The sequence below is a fragment of the Eschrichtius robustus genome, chromosome 7 (genome assembly GCF_028021215.1).
Source record: "Eschrichtius robustus isolate mEscRob2 chromosome 7, mEscRob2.pri, whole genome shotgun sequence".
Classification (NCBI taxonomy): domain Eukaryota; kingdom Metazoa; phylum Chordata; class Mammalia; order Artiodactyla; family Eschrichtiidae; genus Eschrichtius; species Eschrichtius robustus.
This window is the reverse complement of record NC_090830.1, coordinates 8,586,541-8,608,056: the sequence shown is the minus strand read 5'-3', so window position 1 is coordinate 8,608,056 and position 21,516 is coordinate 8,586,541. Positions and strand designations below refer to the sequence as shown.

At 35.4% G+C, this 21,516-nt stretch overlaps 1 protein-coding gene across 1 annotated transcript in view; it reads left to right on the top strand.

Moving 5' to 3' along the window:
• RYR2 (ryanodine receptor 2) overlaps positions 1–21,516 on the top strand; it is a 535,211-nt gene that overhangs the window by 171,248 nt on the left and 342,447 nt on the right. The window contains exons 15-17 of the mRNA XM_068548931.1: positions 7,085–7,268; positions 9,592–9,727; positions 20,196–20,291. Coding sequence (XP_068405032.1) covers positions 7,085–7,268; positions 9,592–9,727; positions 20,196–20,291 — 416 coding nt within the window. The remainder of the gene's footprint in view (positions 1–7,084; positions 7,269–9,591; positions 9,728–20,195; positions 20,292–21,516) is intronic.

The window sequence follows — 21,516 nt, the reverse complement described above, 5'->3', positions numbered from 1 at the left end:
ACCATGGATCAAAAATATTAGGAAAGAAATTCCAGAATGTTTCAAAAAGCAAAACTTGAATTTGAAGCATGATGACAACTATTTACATAGTATTTACATTGTATTATGTAGGTTAGCTAGAGATGATTTAAAGTATACAGGAGAGTATGTGTAGGTTATATGTAAATACTACACCATTACTACTGAGGGAGGGATGATCATTTAAAAAGATTATCTGATTCCCATTCTGATCTTTAATCTTTTTTTCTGTTTGCCTTGGGTTTAATTTACTCTTCTTTTTTTGGTTTCAGAGGATGAAGGCTGACATCATTGATTTGAGACCTTTCTTATGTCATTTAGTGCTAAAATATCTGTCCTTAGCGGCATCTCTCACTCTTTGCCGTGCTGTGTTTCAGTTTCCCTTTTAATTGCTTCTTTGACCAATAGGTTGTTCAGTTTCCAAATATTTGGGGTTTTCCAAAGATCTTTCTGTTACTGATTTCTAATTTAATATCACTGTGGTCAGAGAATATGCTTTGTAAAACTGAATGCTTTTAAATTTATTGAGACATGTTTTATGGCCCAGGAAGATCCAAAAAGCAAAACCTGAATTTGCTGCATGCTGGGAACTGTTTATATACATAGCATTTACATTGTATTTACCACTATTTACATAGTATTTACATTGTATTGTGTCCTATAAGTAATCTAGAGATGCACAGGAGGTGCACAGGAGGATGTATGTAGGTTGCATGGAGAGACAGGCATGGCTACTCCGAGGCAGCCTGAACAAATTACAGCCCTTACTCTGTCGCTGAACCAGGAACAGTGTTATAACTCAGTCTAAGCACCGGTCCCTCTTCTGTTACCTTCATAGCCAAGGTCATACTAATCAACTCAATTACAAGTCCTCTCAGACATTTTCATAATGTTTTCTGTTAGTTGCTCTACCAGAATATGTTCTATCTTGGTAAATGTTCTGTGTGCACTGTAAAATAAATGTTCCATGTGCCCATTCTCCTTTTATTGGGTGGAGTGCTAAAGAATGTCAATTTGATCTAGTTGGGTGATAGTGTTGTTTAGATCTTCTGCTTCCTTACTGATTTTCAGTCCATATGTTCTATTCATTATTGAGAGAAGGGTATTGAAATCTGACTATAATTGGATTTTTCTGTTTCTCCTTGGCAGTTCTGTCATTTTTTTCTTCATGGATTTTGAAGCTCTGTTATTAGGTTCATCAAAAAATTTAGGATATAATAAACTGACCCCTTTATTATGAAATCACCTTTTTAAAATCCCTAGTGATATTTGCTATGACATCAACTTTGTATGATGTTAATATAGCACTTCCGCTCTCTTGTTTTCCTTGGTGTTAGCATTGTATATTTAAAAAAAAAATTCTTTTAGTTTTAACTTACTGTTGTCTTTAGAGTCAAAGTACATTTCTTTTAGGCAGTATGTAGTTGGGTTTTGATTTTTTATCCAATTTGGCAGTCACTGCCTTTTAATTGTGAAGTTTAGTCCATTTATATTCATATGATTATTGATATATAAGTTTGCCTGCCATCTTGTTATTTGTTTAGTATTTGTCCCTTCTGGTCTTTGTCCCTTTTCCTTCTTTTTCTACCTTCTTTTGGGTTGAGAATTTTCTGCAGTTCCATCTTATCTCCTTTTTTTGTTGGCTTATTAGTTATAATTCCTTTTTTGTTATTTTAGTGGTTGCTTAAGATGTTTAGCCTACAACTTTAACTTATCACAGCCTACTTTCAGGTCATTTTACCTTTGTGAGTAATATAAGAACATTTCAACAGTATACCTCTCTCCCAGTCTTTGTGATGTTTTTGTCATACGTTTTGCTTTTATAGATGTTATAAACCCCACACTACATTTTTATCATTTTTATTTAAGGTCAATTAGATTTCAAAGAGATTTAAATAATAACAAATGCACCTAATATTTTGTGCATATAGTTGCCATTTCAGGTGTTTTAATCTTTATTATTTTTTTGAGGATTTACATTTCCTGTGGGTAGTTTATCTTTATTCCCAAAGTGCTTCTTTTAACATTTCTTATGGTGCAGGTCTCCTGGAGATGGAAACTTTGGCTACTGTATGTCTGAAAATGTCCTAATTTACCTTCTTTTTAAGTGATTTTTTTTCTGGGTATAACATTCTAGGCTGACTTTTTTTTTCTTTTGGTTCATTGATTTTTCTTCTTATTGATGATTATATTTTATTCTTCTTTACCTATCTGGTCATTTTTGTTTAGTTGTCAGACATTGTAAATTTGTTGGGTACTGGATATTTTTGTCTTCCTGTCAATATTTTTGAGTTTTTCTGGGAGGCAGTTAAGTTACTTGGTTACGTTTGATTCTTCTGGAATTTGCTTTTAGGATTTTTGGGGTGGGAGCAGATCCGTGTTAAATCTAGGGCTAATTATTCCCCACTCTTGAGGCAAGACCATCTGTATACTCAACCTGATGCCCCAGGAATTATGAGGGTTCCCAATCCGACTGATGGGAAGAGGCACCATTTCACATCCCGTGTGAGTATCGGTTACTGTTTTCTCTAATTATTTCAGAAGGCTTTGTTCCCTGCCCTGGTAGTTTTCTCACGTGTACGTGTTGATCAGCCCTCTGCTGAATATTTGAGGGGGACCCTCTGTACTTCTCTAGAGTCCACTCCTGTGTAGCGGTCTCCTCTCTGGTACTGTGTCCTGCAAACTCTAGCAACCTTGGTCTCCCAGACGCTCAGCAATGTCTTCTCAACTCAGGGAGTCTTCTTTGCCTCACCTGGGTTCTCATACCTGTATCATGGCCTAGAAATTCTCCTAAAGCAAAGTGGAGCCATTGTAGGACTCACCTTGGTTGTTATCATATCTATCCTTTATTTCTTGATGTCCAGTGTCTTGAAATGTGTTCTTCTCCAAATATTTTGTCTTGTGTTTTTTTTGGAGGGGGAGGAGGGTTGTTTCACTTTATCTTGGCTGAAAGCAACTCAGATGTAGTTGACACATGAAATTCGTATTTCGAGATGAAATTCCATGTTTCCCCTGGCAAGTGTAGTCTAATCTTTGCTAGTTCTATATTGATATTTTTTTCTCCTTCAGATTTCTAATCACAAGCCCATCATCAAACTACCGTCTTTTCCTAGTTATCCAGCATCTCCTTTTAAAAGTGTGTCTCTTTCCTGTGATCATGTAACAGATGCTATGGATGAAGATAATGAGTCTGTTTCTCTTTTTTAAACTTAACTGACCTTAATTATGTATTAGTTTTTCAAAAATTAAATTTTAATTTAGCTTTATTTTGTTCTCTTTTCTTTCTAGAATACTCATCCGCTGGTTATATTATTTAATTCATCATGTTTGTATATATTTCTATATATATGGATTTTACTTATGTGCTTGTTAATGTTACTGAACTATTTGAATTCCTGAATTTATATAGCTTTAATATAGCTTAATGTAATTTAATATAGCTTCTTTAATATAGCTTAGAAACTTTGAAAAGTTTTACATAATTACAGAACATTGTAAAGCGTATGTTATTTTAAGTAACATAGTTTGATCCTTCTGTCACATTCATGAAAGCACTAAAAGTATTTAAAACCTCAATATCTTTATAATATTTTACAATATCCACATATTTTTCAAAGTAAAATTTTTTAGGTATTCATTTTATTAATGTAGATTTATATACTATTAAGAGACTCATTTAAAAAAATGTAAACTCACACCTTTCTTTTTTACTTCTTAGAGTGGAAGTTGAGATCTATTTTGTTTTTGTTCATTTGTATTTTTCTTATGCAGTTTATTTTCTGTGACCCTTCTGGTCTCTCTCCCCAAGGTTAGGGTAGTGGTGGTGATGGGGTGTGTGTGAGGGTGTGTGTGTGTTTGCATTTGCTTTCATGTATAGGGGAAAGGGTTCTATTTTTCTGCACTGTTAAAAAAAAAAAAAAAAGGGTATAGCTTTTTTTCCTCTAGGTATATTAATAAATGTATTCTTTTTAAAAAAAATTTTTTTAATTTTTTAATTTATTTTTTATACAGCAGGTTCTTACTAGTTATCCATTTTATACATATTAGTGAATAAATGTATTCTTGAAGTAAATGGGATAAGGGAGGAATGTATGTTTGTAATATGATTTAATCTTCAAATTATAAAATGTAGACCTGGAATTCATGGCTTTAATTTCCGTTGTGACGTAGCATGCTTCTACCACCTTTGATTTCCCCCAATTATATTTTTTTCATTTTTTTTTTGTCCTTGATAAATTAAGATGAAAAATGTCTCTTTATTGGATAGTCCTAAAACTTAGAATCATTAACATTTTTTTTAACTTTTTATTTTATATTGGAGTATAGCCAATTAACAATGTTGTGATAGTTTCAGGTGCACAGCAAAGTGACTCAGCCATACATATACATGTACCCATTCCCCCTCAATCTCCCCCCCCCCATCCAGGCTGCCACATAACATTGAGCAGAGTTCCCTGTGCTATACAGTAGGTCCTTGTTGGTTATCCATTTTAAATATAGCAGTGTGTACATGTCAATCCCAAACTCCCTGTCTCTTCCCCTCTGGTAACCATAAGTTCGTTCTCTAAGTCTGTGAATCTGTTTCTGTTCTGTAAATAAGTTCATCTGTATCATTTCTTTTTGGATTCCGCATATAAGGGATATCATATGATATTTCTCTTTCTCTGTCTTATTTCACTCAGTATGACAATCTCTAGGTCTATCCATGTTGCTGTAAATGGCATTATTTCATTCTTTTTAATGGCTGAGTAATATTCCATTGCATATATGTACCACATCTTCTTTATGCATTCCTCTGTCGATGGACATTTAGGTTGCTTCCATGTCTTGGCTATTGTAAACAGTGCTGCAATGAACACTGGGGGGCATGTATCCTTTCAGACCATGTTTTTCTCTGGGTATATGCCCAGGAATGGGATTGCAGGGTCATATGGTAGCTCTACTTTTACATTTGTAAGGAACCTCCATACTGTTCTCCATAGTGGCTGTACCAATTTACATTCCCACCAACAGTGTAGGAGGGTTCCCTTCTCTCCACACCCTCTCCAGCATTCATTGTTTGTGGATTTTTTGATGATAGCTATTTTGGCTGGTGTGAGGTGATATCTCATTGTAGTTTTGACTTGCATTTCTCTAATAATTAGCAATATTGAACATCTTTTCAGTATGCCTCTTGGCCATCTGTATGTCTTCTTTGGAGAAATATCTATTTAGGTCTTCTGCCCATTTTTTGATTGGGTTGTTTGTTTTGACGATATTAAGCCTCATGAGCTGTTGGTAAATTTTGGAGGCTAATCCCTTGTCGCTCATATCATTTACAAATATTTTTTCCCAGTCTGTGGGTTGTCTTTTCATTTTGTTTATGATTTCCTTAGCTGTGCAAAAGGTTTTGGGTTTAATTAGGTCCCATTTGTTTATTTTTTAAAATTTCCATTATGCTGGGAGATGGATTGAAAAAGATATTGCTGCAATATCATTAACAGTTTTAAGAGTCTTGGATAGCATTTGTCTGACAAGAGGCTTCTCCTGGAAAGCAATTGAATGGTTACATTTCTGATAGCAGATATATTCAACCTAATAACCTAAAAACTGACATTTGCTATTATTTCTCTTTAGGTTTGAAAAATGTAGATATTATATTTGAATTACTTTTGAATTTTATTTACTTTTGCATGATGGGATTTGAATTTGACTTTGTTATATTTATCATTCAACTAGAATTAATGGGTTAAAATGTTTAGAACAGCAATGTTACATTGCATATGAGTATTCATTTTAAAAAGGGAGAAATAATTTTCTTCTGACAAGTCATTTCTGTTGCTTTTTGGGCATAGAAGGCCTTGCAGAGATGACAAGACAAGGTAATAGATGAATTTCATTGATATACTTGATTTGGAATTACAGGTAGAAACTTTAAGATAGTCACACAGTTTTACTATTTGAACTGTTTATAAAGCTGAAGTATAATATTCCAAAATTATTAGTAATATTTATGTAAATGATGATATATTTTAAATAATAGCATCATAAAGTTCAAAGATAAGCTAATTTTTCATTTATAAGGTTTTTATTGTTTTTTAAAATATAAATTGTAATACAGTCAGATAACTAGAAAGAAATATTTCCTTGGAATAAAATATTGCCATATAATTTTGCCGATGCAGAGGGCAGAAAAGGCAGTATAATATTTTATGCATCAAATTTTGTCATGACTAATATGAATGTTACTATATCAACTATAGTATAGGCATTTTCCCATTCTTTTATGGTATCTGTTGGGTATTTTTTTACTGATCTTTTTATTTTGGAATAATTTTGATTTACAAACATTATGCTTTAAAGTGTTTCTTTCCAGATACATACAAAGCTATGAGTTTTAAAATTCAGAGTCTCAGAAGACCAACAAATTAACACATTTACATGCCAGTCATATGCTTTTCTTCAAAGGCTGGAAAATGCAACTTGGTGCTGTTTCTTAATCTCATTCTTAAATACATCTCTTTCAGACAATAGAAAAGCATGTTAATATATTGTTTTCTGATTAATAAGTGAATTTTCTAAATTATTATCATTGGGATATATCTTTAAATTGGCAGGAATTAGGCAGGATGGCAGTGAGGGTCAGTGATAGCATAGCAGTTAACGGTGTTTATGCCAAAAACAAAACAAAACAGAACAAGTAAATGTCAGAATTATGAGCCTGGGAAATTGCATCTCAAATGGTGAAGTATATAGTGTTTTAAAATGAAAATCAGTTGGTTTAAAAATATTTAGAACATTGGTTTTGTAGGCATTGGTTCTCCAGATCCTTTAGATTTTCTTCTAGATGAGTTTCTCTTGATACTGGTGTTTTAAATATAGCATTGTATATATTTGACGGACTATAACATTTCTCATTTGAATATATTCATTGTTTTTGTTTGAGGAAAATTAGGGCCTTTCTTATGTGTTCCTTTTACAGGCATATAGGGAGAGAGAGTAAAGCTTTCAATCATCTATAGACTAAAAAATAATAAAATAAAATTATGAATCACTGATGTGGAGAAACATTTGTTATTTATTTTAGGGGCCTTGATGCTCTCAGCAAAAAAGCGAAGGCTTCCACTGTAGACTTACCTATAGAGTCTGTAAGTCTAAGTCTGCAGGACCTGATTGGCTACTTCCACCCACCAGATGAGCACTTAGAGCATGAAGATAAGCAGAACAGATTACGAGCTCTAAAAAATCGGCAAAATCTCTTCCAGGAAGAGGTGAGTTTCTACCAATGATCGTTTCTTTTCTGTCATTGTCTTGGGGAAACAACTTCTTGGTGGGGAAAATTCTCTAGCTATTTGACATCTGCATTTTGAGATATACATGAGCAGGTGTACTACTGTACAAGGGAACAAGGGAACCAGGCCTTGGGGGAATCCTGCAACGGTTTTTATTTCTCTCTCAGTAAGTATTAATTTTAAAAGATGACACTCTTCGCTTCTCTGGCAAAAGACATTTTATTTTACTGTCTGCTCAGCTTTCACTCTGATCATTGTTGCACAGTAGTTTGCTTTATGCTCGTTATATAAAAACAGACTCTCAAAGCGTCTAAATGGATACAGGCTTTGGAAAGCACAAGGTTTTCGAAGTGTTCAGCAGGTTCCTTGGGGCTCCTTGGCAATGCTTCAGGATCCACTGGAGCCTTGTGTTGGGGTGGAAGTTGCCTGGGAGAGGGCCACCTGGGAGGCAGGCTGCAGACTCCCTGCTTGGATAGAGCACCCCCATTTTTTCTTTTTGCATATCTTAAGATTCTGTGATTTTATTTTCTGAAAGTTCCCCTGCTAAAAAGAGCTCAAGTGCATATTTTATAGGCAGAATAACAGAAGGACCAAGTGGTACATCTAATGGTCCTGATGCTGGTGTCCAAAATAGTACCACGTATTCAAGAATTTCAGTGGGAGGATGTCAGAGTTGAGCTGGCAAATCAGGCCAGATCAGCAAGTGTTCCCATTCTTATCAGTGCTCCCTGTATATGGATTAATGCATTTTTCTGAGTGAAAGTATCTTTGTAAAAAGTATTTAAGAAAAATGGTTAGTGGACATGGTTGAGTTCCCATAGTTCCTAAATCTATGTTCTTCTAGTTTTAAAACTGTTTCCTAATTTTCCATCAAAAGCCGTTGAAACGTACATTAATTTTTGAGGATTTTTTTCACTGTGTACAAAAGAAATGACCTATCTAGAGCTCATAATGGCATGAAAGCACAGGAAATGTCAGCATAAACCTATAATAGCAACATGGAATAGTTTATTGGGATCATTTCTTTTTGTACGTGCCAAACTGTTAGGTATACTACACTTATTTAATATCTAGAAAAATAAAATGAAATATTGGGCTGTGAAAATTTAAAATATTGACTTGGATTAGTGTTTTTTTCAATTTCTCATATAAGACAATCTGAATGGGAACCTAGAAATATTCTTAGGGTCATAATGCCTCTTACATTCTTTGTGTGAAGCAAGTTAGTTTAATTTGTCAACTCTTTATAGCTCTTCCTTTTATGGGCTTTGCCTCGTTTTGACAACCTTGATCTAGAAATAATAGTAAAAGCATAATTTGAAAAGTAGACAACTTCTTACAAAGTTCTGTAATGAATTTTTGATTTGCCTTAAAGATATGTTTTCATGAGCTTTTCTTTATTAATTTAGTGTATCTTCAGTTTACTATTAAAAAGGAATGATGATGATGATGATGATGGTATCCTCCCTAAAAGTAAGGATCTGCTCTTATGCTTATGCAGGGTAGGGGAAAAAATCATTTTCCTCTACTCAGGTTCATTGGTTGGGGCCCTGCAGTTTAGACCGACAAAAGACAGATGTACAAGAGAACAACGAATAGATTATTAATGTGTGCACCATGTGTATACATGGAGTACTCAGTGATGGGTAACTCCAAGGAGTGGTTAGAACTCAGGTTTACATAGCATCTTAACACAAAGAATAATAAATTTGTAGGGAAGTGATAAGACGAAAGGAATTTTGAGCTTGGAGGGTCAACAAATTGTGGGAAGGAAATATATGGGAGAAACTAGTGGGCAGTTAAGGGCTGGTTTGATGTGTAGATCAAACATTGTCTCAAGCATCCACCTGCCCTTCCTGGTGGAACAGAGAAGGGTAGGGAATTTTCCATGTCCGCTTTTTCTCACTTGCCTTCAGCCCAAAATAATCTGTATGCCAAAGTGGCATATTTTGGGGTGGCACACACTGAACCCTTTCACTTACGGTAGAATACTGTTATGACGGATTCATCGTTCTACCATTAAGCCTTGCAAATGTAAGTATGAAGTACGTATTTTTATATTGTTCTGCTTCTATTTGAGAACAGCACTCAGGATTTAAAAACCACTCAAATCATTTCAGGAACATTTTATTTCACATGCAAGCGTGTTTCTTCCTGTCCTTTGAGTAAATGAGGTCAGTGTTCTTTATGATGAACGGACTTACTTTACACCAGGCTTTTTAAAAAAAAAAACCGACTGAGCATTTTTTTTTGCCCGTGAGCCGAATCGCAGTTTCTGATGGGGATTTTTCTACCCTTCCAGGGAATGATCAACCTTGTACTCGAGTGTATAGACAGGCTGCACGTGTACAGCAGCGCTGCACACTTTGCGGATGTCGCTGGGAGAGAAGCAGGGGAATCTTGGAAATCGATTCTGAATTCTCTGTATGAGTTGCTGGGTAAGAAGTATGATTGGGCTTTCAAGGCACCCGACTTATGTCTATTTAACATGATCGTGTAACGGTTACAGCAGCTTTATAACATGCTTCTTACTTGAGGCTTTCAAGTTTTCCTTTAGTTGCACTAAAGTCAATGATGTTTAGTATTTAAATCCATCTCTGCGCGGGACAGGAGGCCAGAGCAGTAGTTTTGCCTTTGGTTAAAGGGGGCGAGTCGTCTAGGGTGTAGTCTTGTAGGTGAGGGACCTCTGTAGGGATGTGCATTAAATGTTCCCTTTTTGATTCTGAAGTTAGTCATACAAGAGCCCATCTTACTCCTCACAACCCCATCTTGTCAGGGATCTCCTCCAGTCTCCTTCTCTAAGCTTGTGGAGATCTGTATCTGCAACTTCTAGGTAACTTGGCATATGCTCAGCAAAAATTGCAGTGGTTTATGATGCATTCCTGTTTGCGCTTTGCAGACATTCATAAGGTTGTTGGATGGCTTCATTGTGATGATGTATGTCAGAAGCTTAACATTAGCATGTTATTGTTCTTCTTATCATGTATGCCCACTTCTTTTGGATACTTGCGTCGTCATCTTCTCCCTCGTTAACATAGTCATGCTTGTTTCTTCCACTTCTGTTTTTGTTCTTGTTGTTCCTGCCTTTTAAATATGTCTTAGAAAAGGAACTTCAGTTGGAACTGTTGGATATGGCAAGGGAAGTTCTGGATTAGCTGATAGAAGGCCGTAGCATCATGATTATTGCAGATACACCCTCCTCTTGGTTTCCTCATCAGAAAATGGAGGAACAAAGTTTTTTTCATAGTTGCCTCCGGGCTGAAATGCTGCATTCTGTTACTTCACCCATTCTTTGAACCCAGCATCACACACTTCATACATTGGTAGCCTGCATCTCTGGTGCATAGACGGTGCTCAGCAGGTGTTTGAGATGTAAACACCTGAGACCGTGTTGCTAGCTGGCTATTGTGAGATTTCTGGTTAATCTCTGTGCTTCCACTTCTTTTCTCCACCAATCTTCATTTTAGGCTCTGGGAAGCCCTCACACGCTTCCTCATGCACTTTCATTGACTCTCTGATACTTGGTGTATAACTTCTTGTTCTAGTCTTTGGAATACTCAAGCCCCATGGCTGGTCTGTCCCTTCCTTTTCACCTGTGACTTCAGCCAATTTATCTCTAGTCACTTGGCATTATGTCCTGCCTGTCCTTACCTCCAATCCAGTACTATCCCTCCAGACTGTCTAGAATTATTTTATATCAGAGACTTGATATACAAGAAATATATATTTCTATTTAAAATATATATTCTATATTAAGTATGTATGTATATATACAGCATATATTTCTTAAGTATATGCATTTATTTCCTTAATTCTTTACATCCCATTTGATTAAGGAAGGATTTAAGGGAGCTATTACTTAAAATTGACATAATTAGGACCCCCTAGAACGCACATCATAATGGAAGATAGCATAATAACCATATGTGTCACTAAGAGAGCACACAGTGATTTCAGGCAAAGCATGCTTTGTGGCTTTTAAACTAATTTTTTCATGCAATGAGAGACATAAATTCTGAATGTACTTTCCACGTGTACACACACACACACACACACACACACACTCTTAACTTTAACTTTTATAGTTTCACACTGCTATTCCTCAGAGGGTTTTTGCTAATCCCCTACCCCCGTGTATGTGTGTGTGTGTGTGTGCAAGTATGTATGTGTGTGTGTATATATGTATTATATATGAGGCAAACCACTTGAGATATATATATATATATATATATATATATATATATATATACATACGTATATATATATCTTCAGAAAAGCTTCCTTTTCTCTTTTATCTGTGTTCTCAAATATCTTTCCTCTTAATTGCTTGTATAGTCTCCTGAAGGGGCATCCTTGGTAACAGAGACCGCTTGGAGTCCAGTGGACCTGGGTTTTAATAGAAGCTTCATCCATTCATCATAGATTGAGTGTCTGCTAGGGGATATGCCGTAATCTGGGCAATGAGGTGCAGTTGTTAGCAGGATATAGTCCCTGCTCTCATCAAGCTTATGGTTGAGTAAGAGAGACAGGCTTTGTAAATAGCAAAGCCAGCCACAGTGCTGTACAGTTAGTGCCTCAACCATCTCAGTACACATTACTGTTAAATCATGTTAGTAAGTGATTAGTAAAAGACTGATAAATTGGACTACATGAAAATTAAAACTTTTAGGATAAATAATATCATTACAAAATAAAAAACAGATGGGAATTTTGTAAAATATTCAATCTATATGAAAGACAAAGGCCTAGTTTCTGTAATATACAGAGTTTTCATAAATGTATAAGAAAAGTGAATATCGTCTAATAGAAAAACAGACAACAGATGGCAACGGGTAGTTCACAGAACAATGAGTAAAATAGTAAAAGATTCTCAACATGGCAAATAAAGAAATGGAAATTAAAGTAATAAGTAGAGATCATATTTCACTTATTAGATTGGCACAGACCAAAAAAATGGTAAAATCCATCATTGGTGAAAATGTTGGGTAGTATCTTCTTGGTGGGAGTACAAATTGATGAAATTTTAAAAAACCAAACAAACCTCGGTCTACAATACACGTAAAACTTTAAATGTATATATCCTTTTACTCTCAGAATTTCTACTTTAAGAAGTGTATTCTAGAGATATATTTGTGCAACTGTGGAAAGGATGTCCACTGAAAAATTGTTTATAAGTAGCATAAAATTGAAAACAATTTTTCTATCAACAGGGGATTGGTTACATAAGTAATAGTATACCTATAGAGTGTAAAACTGTGTTATTGAAAATTGAGATAAGTATACCATTTGGAAAACTGTATGAAACAGGCTAGGTTTCTGGTCTTCTTAGTATGGCAATCTAGGATATGGGATTAAGGGGGAAAAAAAGCAAGATGCTTACTGTATGCATAGTTAGATTCCAACTGCATAAAATTAAAAGTTTGTAGAGACATATACATTCTTGTATATATATTGGACATTTCTGAAAGGATGCACAGAAAGCTGTTAGGTGGCTGCTTCTTGGGGGAGGGATCTTTTATTTTTCTGTGTGTTCTAATGAACATGTATTCTTAACCTATTTACATGTATTACTTTTTTTTTTTAAATTAATTAATTTATTTTTGTCTGTGTTGGGTCTTCGTTTCTGCGCGAGGGCTCTCCCTAGTTGCGGCAAGTGGGGGCCACTCCTCATCGCGGTGCGCGGGCCTCTCATTATCGCGGCCTCTCTTGTTGCGGAGCACAGGCTCCAGACGCGCAGGCTCAGTAGTTGTGGCTCACGGGCCTAGTTGCTCCGCGGCATGTGGGATCTTCCCAGACCAGGGCTCGAACCCGTGTCCCCTGCATTGGCAGGCAGATTCTCAACCACTGCGCCACCAGGGAAGCCCCATGTATTACTTTTATAATTAAAAAAATAGGTAACAGAAATGTGTAATGCTAGATAATTGATAATGAAAGGAAAAGTTAATATATTCATCCCAGTTGAGTTAAAAAATAGAATATGTCAGTGCATGTAAAGAGAATCTTTTTCAATATATACATGGTAGTTTTAATAATGGTTGTTTCAGGTGAATAGAACTATGAGAGATTTTGTGGCTTAAATGTTCCTTTGACCACTCTTGATAATCTGTTTTTATTGTAGTGAGTACTGATTTCATGATCAGGAAAAAAATAGTGAATAAAATCTTATGTTGACTGAAGAACCAACTGACGCCAGTAGTTTTTATTGAAGTCGGTGTAATCATAAGATAGGTAGACATGTATATGTAAGTGTATATTTCACCTTGGCTGGAGAAGTCTCAGATTGGCAGCAGTACTTGGAGTTCAATGTGATATTTATATCTCATTGTCCCTCTTTACCCAGCTATCAGAAAGTTTGCTCCAAGTATCATTAACTTCAAATTTATTAAGCCTCCTCCCCATTCTTGCAAAAAGGTAGACAGTAGGTTCTTTCATGAGGTTATGTGTGAAATAAACCTTCTTCTTTTACTTCAGCAGGTTTATTTAGCATGGAGAGAAAAGGGAGAAGGTGGGAATGATAATCTATAACAATTTAAAAATTTGACGTGGATATATTTAATATGTGTTTAAGTGGAGAATGGCAAAAGCAGATTTATGAGCCTGCCATCTGGAAGACCTAAGGTTCTATTATAGACACCAATATTCATAGTTTGAAACGCATCGCTGTGGCATGCTTTCATACATCTTTTCTGACATCCACACAATTAATCTACAGGAGGCTTGCAAGCCAGGATGATTTTCTGAAGATGTCCTGAGAAATGCTCTTTGGCAAATTCTCCCTATGATTACTCATGTTATGAAAATTCGAAGTATGAAACAAACAGGATAGACAGCTAATCTTTTAGGATGGGAGAAGTTACCAGTTTCTGAGTCCTTAATAAAATTGGCACGAGACAGATTAACAGTAGAAAAAGAAGTAGATTTTAATTCATGCCCACGGAGGTCATAGAAATGAGACCTAAGAAGTGGCCAAAGCAGGCAGCTTTTATACTTTTTAGACAAAGAAATAATAAATTTGTGAGGAATTGACAGGACAAAGAAACTTGGGTTTTGAGAGCCCAATTAATGAAGAATCTAAGCAGAGTTTGGGCTTTGGGTTGTCAATTATAGAAGTAACAGGGTGTGTTCACAAAGGCTTCTTGGCCCAGACTCCCTGCTTCTGGTGGTAAGCTTATCCTTATACCTCCAGATGCAGGGAATATGAATGAATCTTTCATGTGAGAGATTTATTTCCTGCTTTCAGGGAGACAGAAAGGAGGGTCAGAGTGTCCCTCTTGCTTTGGCCATTTCTTAAGTAACTTTAATTCAAAATACTCAATATGCCATAGAGGCACATTTTGGGGCAGCCTACCTGGGAACCCACAGACTACACTCTTAAATTCTTCAACAACATTCTGAGGGTTTTTTTGTTTTGTTTGTTTTTGTTTTTTATGATTTTCAAGATTTAGGAGTGTTCACTTATTAATCTGAATATTATAAATATCTTTCTGGATTCTAGTTCTGTTGCCTCCTCATTTGTCTGTGGTGTTTAAGGCCTATTCACTTAGTATTTCTAGGCTTTGAAAGTAAACTCCAAGAGGAAACATAGTTTTATTTCCTGTGTGTCTCCAACACCTAGAACAGTGCCTGATACGAAGCAGGTAATCAGTATTTAAAATTTATTTTAAAAGTGAGAGTTATCTTGGAAGTCCCTATATCTCAGTCCATCTGTAATTTTCTGATTCTGTTAGTATTTTGAGAAATTTTGAGTCAGAGTTTAAAACACAAAAGCATGAAGACATGGGGATGTTATGATACTAGTAAGAAATACAGAATAGAGTATTTTTAACAGTAATGATTTTTCAATTAAGTGCCAATATTACTTGCATTTTGTATTCTGATTGATAAAAGTTTAAGGATTTAATGAGTTACTCAGCACCAAAAGAAGTTTGGTTCACTGAACTAGCACTTCCATCATATGCACTTAGTTCAAAATGTGTTTATAGTATCTAAATTGGGACTTCCCTGGTGGTGCAGTGGTTAAGAATCCGCCTGCCAACGCAGGAGACACGGGTTCGAGCCCTGGTCTGGGAAGATCCCACATGCTGCAGAGCAGCTAAGCCTGTGCACCACAACTACTGAGCCTGTGCTCTAGAGCCTTCAAGCCACAACTACTGAGCCGACGCACCACAGCTACTGAAGCCCATGTGCCTAGAGCCTGTGCTCCACAACAAGAGAAGCCACCGCAATGAGAAGCCCGTGCACCGCATTGAAGAGTAGCCCCTGACACGGCAACTAAAGAAAGCCCCACGTGCAGCAATGAAGACCCAATGCGGCCATAAATAAATAAATAAATAAATTTATTGTAAAAAATATATAAATAAAGTTTGCACTTAACCACCGATGTTATTCCATAAGAGACTGGATACTATTTATTCCTTAAGAAATAACATACCTTCTAAGTTTCAGGCAATGTGCAAAAGTGTAGTAAGACAGAGCGTCAGCTCTAAAGGAGCTTAGAATATGCTAGAAGAAGACCTGCAAACCATTGTATTATATTCACACTTTATTCAAGCTTGTATTTGCAGGGCCAACCATAGTGGCTGATGCATTAACGTTAATATTTCTTAAATAAATGAGGAAAAATAGTATGGCGGGTGAAAGGTCTTAACTTTCTTCCAGGCCAATTAGGCAGCAATAACAGAGTATTTTAAGGTATAGCATGCATGCAGCTACATTTGTCTTGAGTTTGTTTCTGTACATTGAGGTACAATGTAAAGTTGCCATTGTTCTTTGGCCATGAGAGTGGCGCTCCAAGCCATCTGATAGCTAACGCCACTGTCAGTATTAATGGCATTGTTTTCCTTTCTCTTTTTAAAAAGAAAGTAACCTTATTGTGTTCTTTAACTTAAAAATGAATACATCTTCATGATAAAAAACTTAGATAATTGACCAAAAAAAGAAGGTAGAAACAACTTTTAAATGTAACCACCCATTTTGGTGTATAAGCTTTAAAAAATATTTCTTTGACTCTAAATATAACATTAAGTACACGTAAAACATTTCACACACCCACGTGCATACATAAACAATAGCAAATCCCTGCTAGTGGACATTAGTTGTGGCCTGATCCCCCTGAAGGTTTAGTTGACTTGGTCCACGTTCCAGTTTGATGGACTGGGGCGGACTTAAGATTTCCCTTTGATACCTGTACACTTAGGGGCATTATTTGGTTACACTGTCTCCCACTTGCATGCTTCTTCCTTATTATCTGATGTTTATCTGAGGTTACGTAATATCTTGCAGTAGACCATCACCTCCTCACTGGTTCGTACAAACTTCCATTCTTATCCAGGCTTTGTGAATTATTTGTTTGCTTGTTTATTTATTTTACAGAATTTATTGTGGCTTCAGAGGGTCCCTGTGCAGAATCGTGTCACAGAGGGTGACCCTTTTTCCTCCCAGCTCCATTCATTCCTTCCCCCCACCCCCCATTTTAGAATAAGAAAATTTCTCCTTTTGACCCGGGGAGAGCTCTCCCACCCTTATCAATGTTCCTCAAGGTCTGTTTCTATCCCAGGAACTTATCATGATCTATTTCTCAAAAAGTCAGCTCATTCTCTAAGAAATATTCTAAAAAACGCAATTTCTCCATTCTGTGCACATGCATATCGAGTATATACATTTACTCCACCAAAATGGGATCGCAGTCTCAATATTCTTTTATAGCATTTGTTTCCACTGACTTCTGTATTGTGGACATCTTTCCTCGGCAGTGACTATAAACCTTCATCGGGCTTTAGTGGATGTACTCCACCCTACTGAAGGGATCTGTCATCATTTATTTAGCCCACACTCAAGCTGTTTCCAGCGCTTTGCTATTATAAATAGTGTTAGGATGAGCTTTCTTGTATTTCTCTGTATATTCTTCCATTACTTCAGAAACTCAGCTGATTTTTTCATGGGTAACTTGCTGAATTATAATAAGTCACACACTCTGTTTATTTGGGAAACATACTCTGCACGTGCACACACATGCACACACGCATTCATAATGTTCAGGAGGCATTCTGTTTGAGTTCAGTTTTCTTTTGATTAGAAGTGCATACAGAGTCTATTGAGATCATCATCTGTTTCATGTGACTTACTAACAGATTTCCTAATACATTTCTGTCTCACTGGAGTAATGAAGCCCCACTTGAGTTAATGCTGCTAATGCACTGCTGAATATGGTTTGTAAATACCATCCTTGTATAAGACTTTGGGATCTGCTTTCATAGGTAAGAGTTCCCTCTAGTTTTCCTTTTGTTGAAAAAATTTTATTGGAGTCCAGTTGATTTAAAATATTGTGTTAGTTTCTGCTGTACAGCAAAGTGAATCAGTTATACATATACATATATCCCCTCTTTTTTAGATTCTTTTCCCATTCCCTCTAGTTTTTCTTACATGCATACTCTCTTTGGTAGGCACTGATATCAAAGTTATACTGTCTTTGTAAAAAAGTAGGGAGGTTTTCTTACTTTCTTTACTTTGGAACAGTTTATTATAGAAATGACTTAATTCTTGAATGTAAAAAAAAGTTTTTGGTCTTTGACATACTTCTCAATATTACTCATGGTTTGTTACTCTATTTAGATTTTCTTCTTTGGTCAATTCTGGTGAAAAAAAATATATTTGGAGGCCATCCTCTTTCCTAAATGTTCAAAAATTCCAGTACAGAGATATATAAAGTGGCTGTGTTTATAATTCCTTTTTCTTCTTAACTTTGTTCTTTTTCTCTTTTTTTCTTGATTAATGTCATTGGTATTTAGCTTATATTTAAAAAGAATCCTTGACTATATTGATCAATCATATTTCAATTTATTACATAGATCACTTCTACTATTTCTAACATATTAATTTCTGCTTTTATTGCTCTCTATTTTTCCTATTCTAATATTTTTGATATTCTTTTTATATATTTTGAAAGGCGTGTTTAGTTAACATTTTTCACCCTGTTACTTAGCAATTAAAGTGTTTAGTCTATTTTTCCTTAAGTAAAGTTTTGACCATCGACCATTGATTTTATAAGTTAGCATTGCTATTTTTGATGTTTACTAGATATTCTAAAATTGTGGTATTGATTCCCTCATTGACTAAAAAATTATTTAGGAGAGAGTTTAAATTTTTATGTAGGTTTTAGTTTTGTTTCTGCTTTTCTTACTAATTTCAAATTTCATTACATTGTTGTCAGAGAACATAGTCTGTACACCATTTCTGTTTGTAGTAAGTTTAATGAAGTTTTCTTTGTGGCTTACTGTATGATTTTCTTAAACGTTCCATGGTTTATTAAAAGGGTTTATTTGTGTGTTATTAGTTTCTTCAAGAATTACCTTATCTCTAACATTTGACCTCTAGAAAATAGTTAATATCTTTAATTTTAAAAACCAGAAGTCAAAATTAAAGGAATGGGTTAAATTTTAAACAAATCAAACTCTATAAAGATTCAAAAACTTCACCGTATACTTTCCCCCAGTTGCTGCTGTTCTAAGTCAGGAACAGATGTTCCTACAGGTTAAGATTAGAAGTCCCACTGAGCATATCGGACTCCTCATTCCTCTCCTACACCTCATCCTTGACACACTTGTCCCTCTGTGTGTGTGTGTGTGTAGCTGGTTCTTGTTGGTCCCAGAGCCGGAAGAGAGCCTAAGTAATTGAATACATCACCTTGTAATACTTGTACAAATGTTATGGGGGCTCCATTCACAAAAGAGCTTTTCTTATGCAGTTGCAAGAACTGAAGCCTTCCTGTCTTTTCTGTCATTATTTCTTTTCTTACTTTCAGGCCAACTTTTTGGGGGAGGAAAGGAAATGTGAAGGAAATCTTTAAGTTTAATTGAACTCTGTTCCTACAGGGTCTCCTTTGTTTTGCTCTTAACAAGGAGATGAGCAGGTGGTATTCTCAAACTTCAGTTCTTCAGACTGTTTCCTAGCACTACCAGATTTTAAATACTGATTTTTCTTATAGCAACATCTTTTTCACATTAAACATATTTTTTTATATAAAAACCTCATCAGCCCTTTATAAACAGTTATACAGTTTCTGAACAATCTTATGGGTGTAAGAGTAGAATTTACATAAAATATTTATCACATTTGCTTTGAAAGAGGTGAATGATTTGGAAACAATAAAAGTTTTAAATTGAGTATATCAGTGGGGTTGAAAGAGATCCTAAGGGTCACATAGGAATTTCATGTAAGATGGGTTCTTTGGTCAAAGAAGTGTAGAAAACACTAGGTTAACCAAAGTTAGAATAGATGACTTTATTGCAGGGGTTAGTTCTTAGAGTCTTTAATGTGCCTTGTGAATCTCTAAATGGAAAGAAGAGATACAGGGGGAAAAATGGTTTTCAAACTTACTAGCCATCTTCCCTCCCACCCTCTTTTTCCTGTAACGTTTAATGATAATCTCTTTGCGTGTCTGTTATAATTACCAGTTCTATCTCCTAGTATTTTGTGCCACGTTTTCTGGTAAACTGATGTTATCTTAACTTCTTCATTATATAGGTGAGAAAATTGAGCTCTAGGGGAATTAAATAATTTAGTCTCACAACTCATTAAAAGAAAGAAGTATTAGAATCCAAGTGAGGAAACTCCCAGGACACTGGTTTTTCCATTACCCTTCATTATGACTTTCCAATATGAAATGTTACTTTCTCAAAATATAGTCCTTCTAATAAGCAGTATTTTTTTCAGTCTCCATTAATAAATATCAATTCTTTTTTTAATGTCTCAATTTTTGTGTATGTATATATGTGTGTATTTGTATGCGTTTTAGGTATAAAATAAAGGTATTTTGTTTTTGATCCAACATTTTATGGCTACTATTAGCTTACTTTGGTTTTGAACTAGAAAATCACGTAACTGTGAAATCTGCTTTTTGTTTTGCAGCGGCTCTAATTAGAGGAAATCGTAAAAACTGTGCTCAATTTTCTGGCTCCCTCGACTGGTTAATCAGCCGATTGGAAAGACTGGAAGCTTCTTCTGGTATGTTTTCCACTATCTCCTTTTTATGATATATTATTCCTGTTTTGTTTTTTTTTTCTATTTTATGTCCCTTAAGACATTAAAAACTGAGATTCAGTGCAATATAAACGTTTTCCTTTTACTAGGTTAGAAAGTTTACTGATTGCTAAAATCATTGGTATTTTCATTAGTTATTTCTGAAAAGCAGTCTAACCGTATCTTCATTTACATTTAAGAAAGAATGAAGTTCGGAAAGCCACTGAAGAGCCAGAATTCCCATTACTTTTCAAATCAATTATTCCTAATGTACTAATATATTAGTACATTACAATACCATACACATAAAAGGATTGGTTTGGGTGAATTGTTTTTGTTCTTTAAGTGAATTGAATTTGAAAAATAAGGATTGGTTTGGAATTCACATTTTTAATTTGTCTTCAAACGATTATGTGGACAGATTTGGAAAAAAAAATTAGTTTTCCAAATCATGTAGCACAATAGTTTGTTTTAAAGGGATTTAATAAATACCAGTAAACAGTCTGCATCATTGTAAAATAGTTAAAGGCAATAAATCTGATACATCTGTCTCTAACAAGTATGTTACTTTTACATTGTTGTGGAGATGTACCTGTGCTTACCAGGCCTGCCTGAACTCTGGCACCACAGATTGCCTCAGGGACACCCCAAACTGAATCTGCTGCTCCTCCATCTGTTTGTATAGTGTTCCATTAGCTGCCCTTCTATAGCACTACTGCCCATTTCTGTTATTTATTTTTCCTGTCCATCTCCTACATTAGTAGTGAACTCCTTGAAGGTAGGGCCTCGGTTTTATTGATCTTTGTATTCTCTGGACCTGCCATACCATCTGGCACTTAGTAGGGGCTTAATAGTATTTGTTGATTGAATGAATGACAGTTTGAATTCACTAAATAATATACCTGTTAATACAGAAATAATTCCATGATTTTTCATGATAAAGACCCACTCAGGGACAGGTTTGTTGGAACTGAATGGATAGAGAGGTAGAAGAACAGATAGCTATGATCAAAGGAGGTTACTTTTAAGTCACAGAGTGAAATTTCAAAGTTCAAGATTCAGGAACTTAAATCTAAGTTAAGAGAAATTTGAGTAACAATGAGTTCTGAGGCACTCCTGGATTGTTGGGTGGCAAAAATAGAAAAGGAGATGGTTGAAGTAAAAAAGGTGCAAGAATTATGAGACAAGGGTTTTCAGGGTATCACAGCAT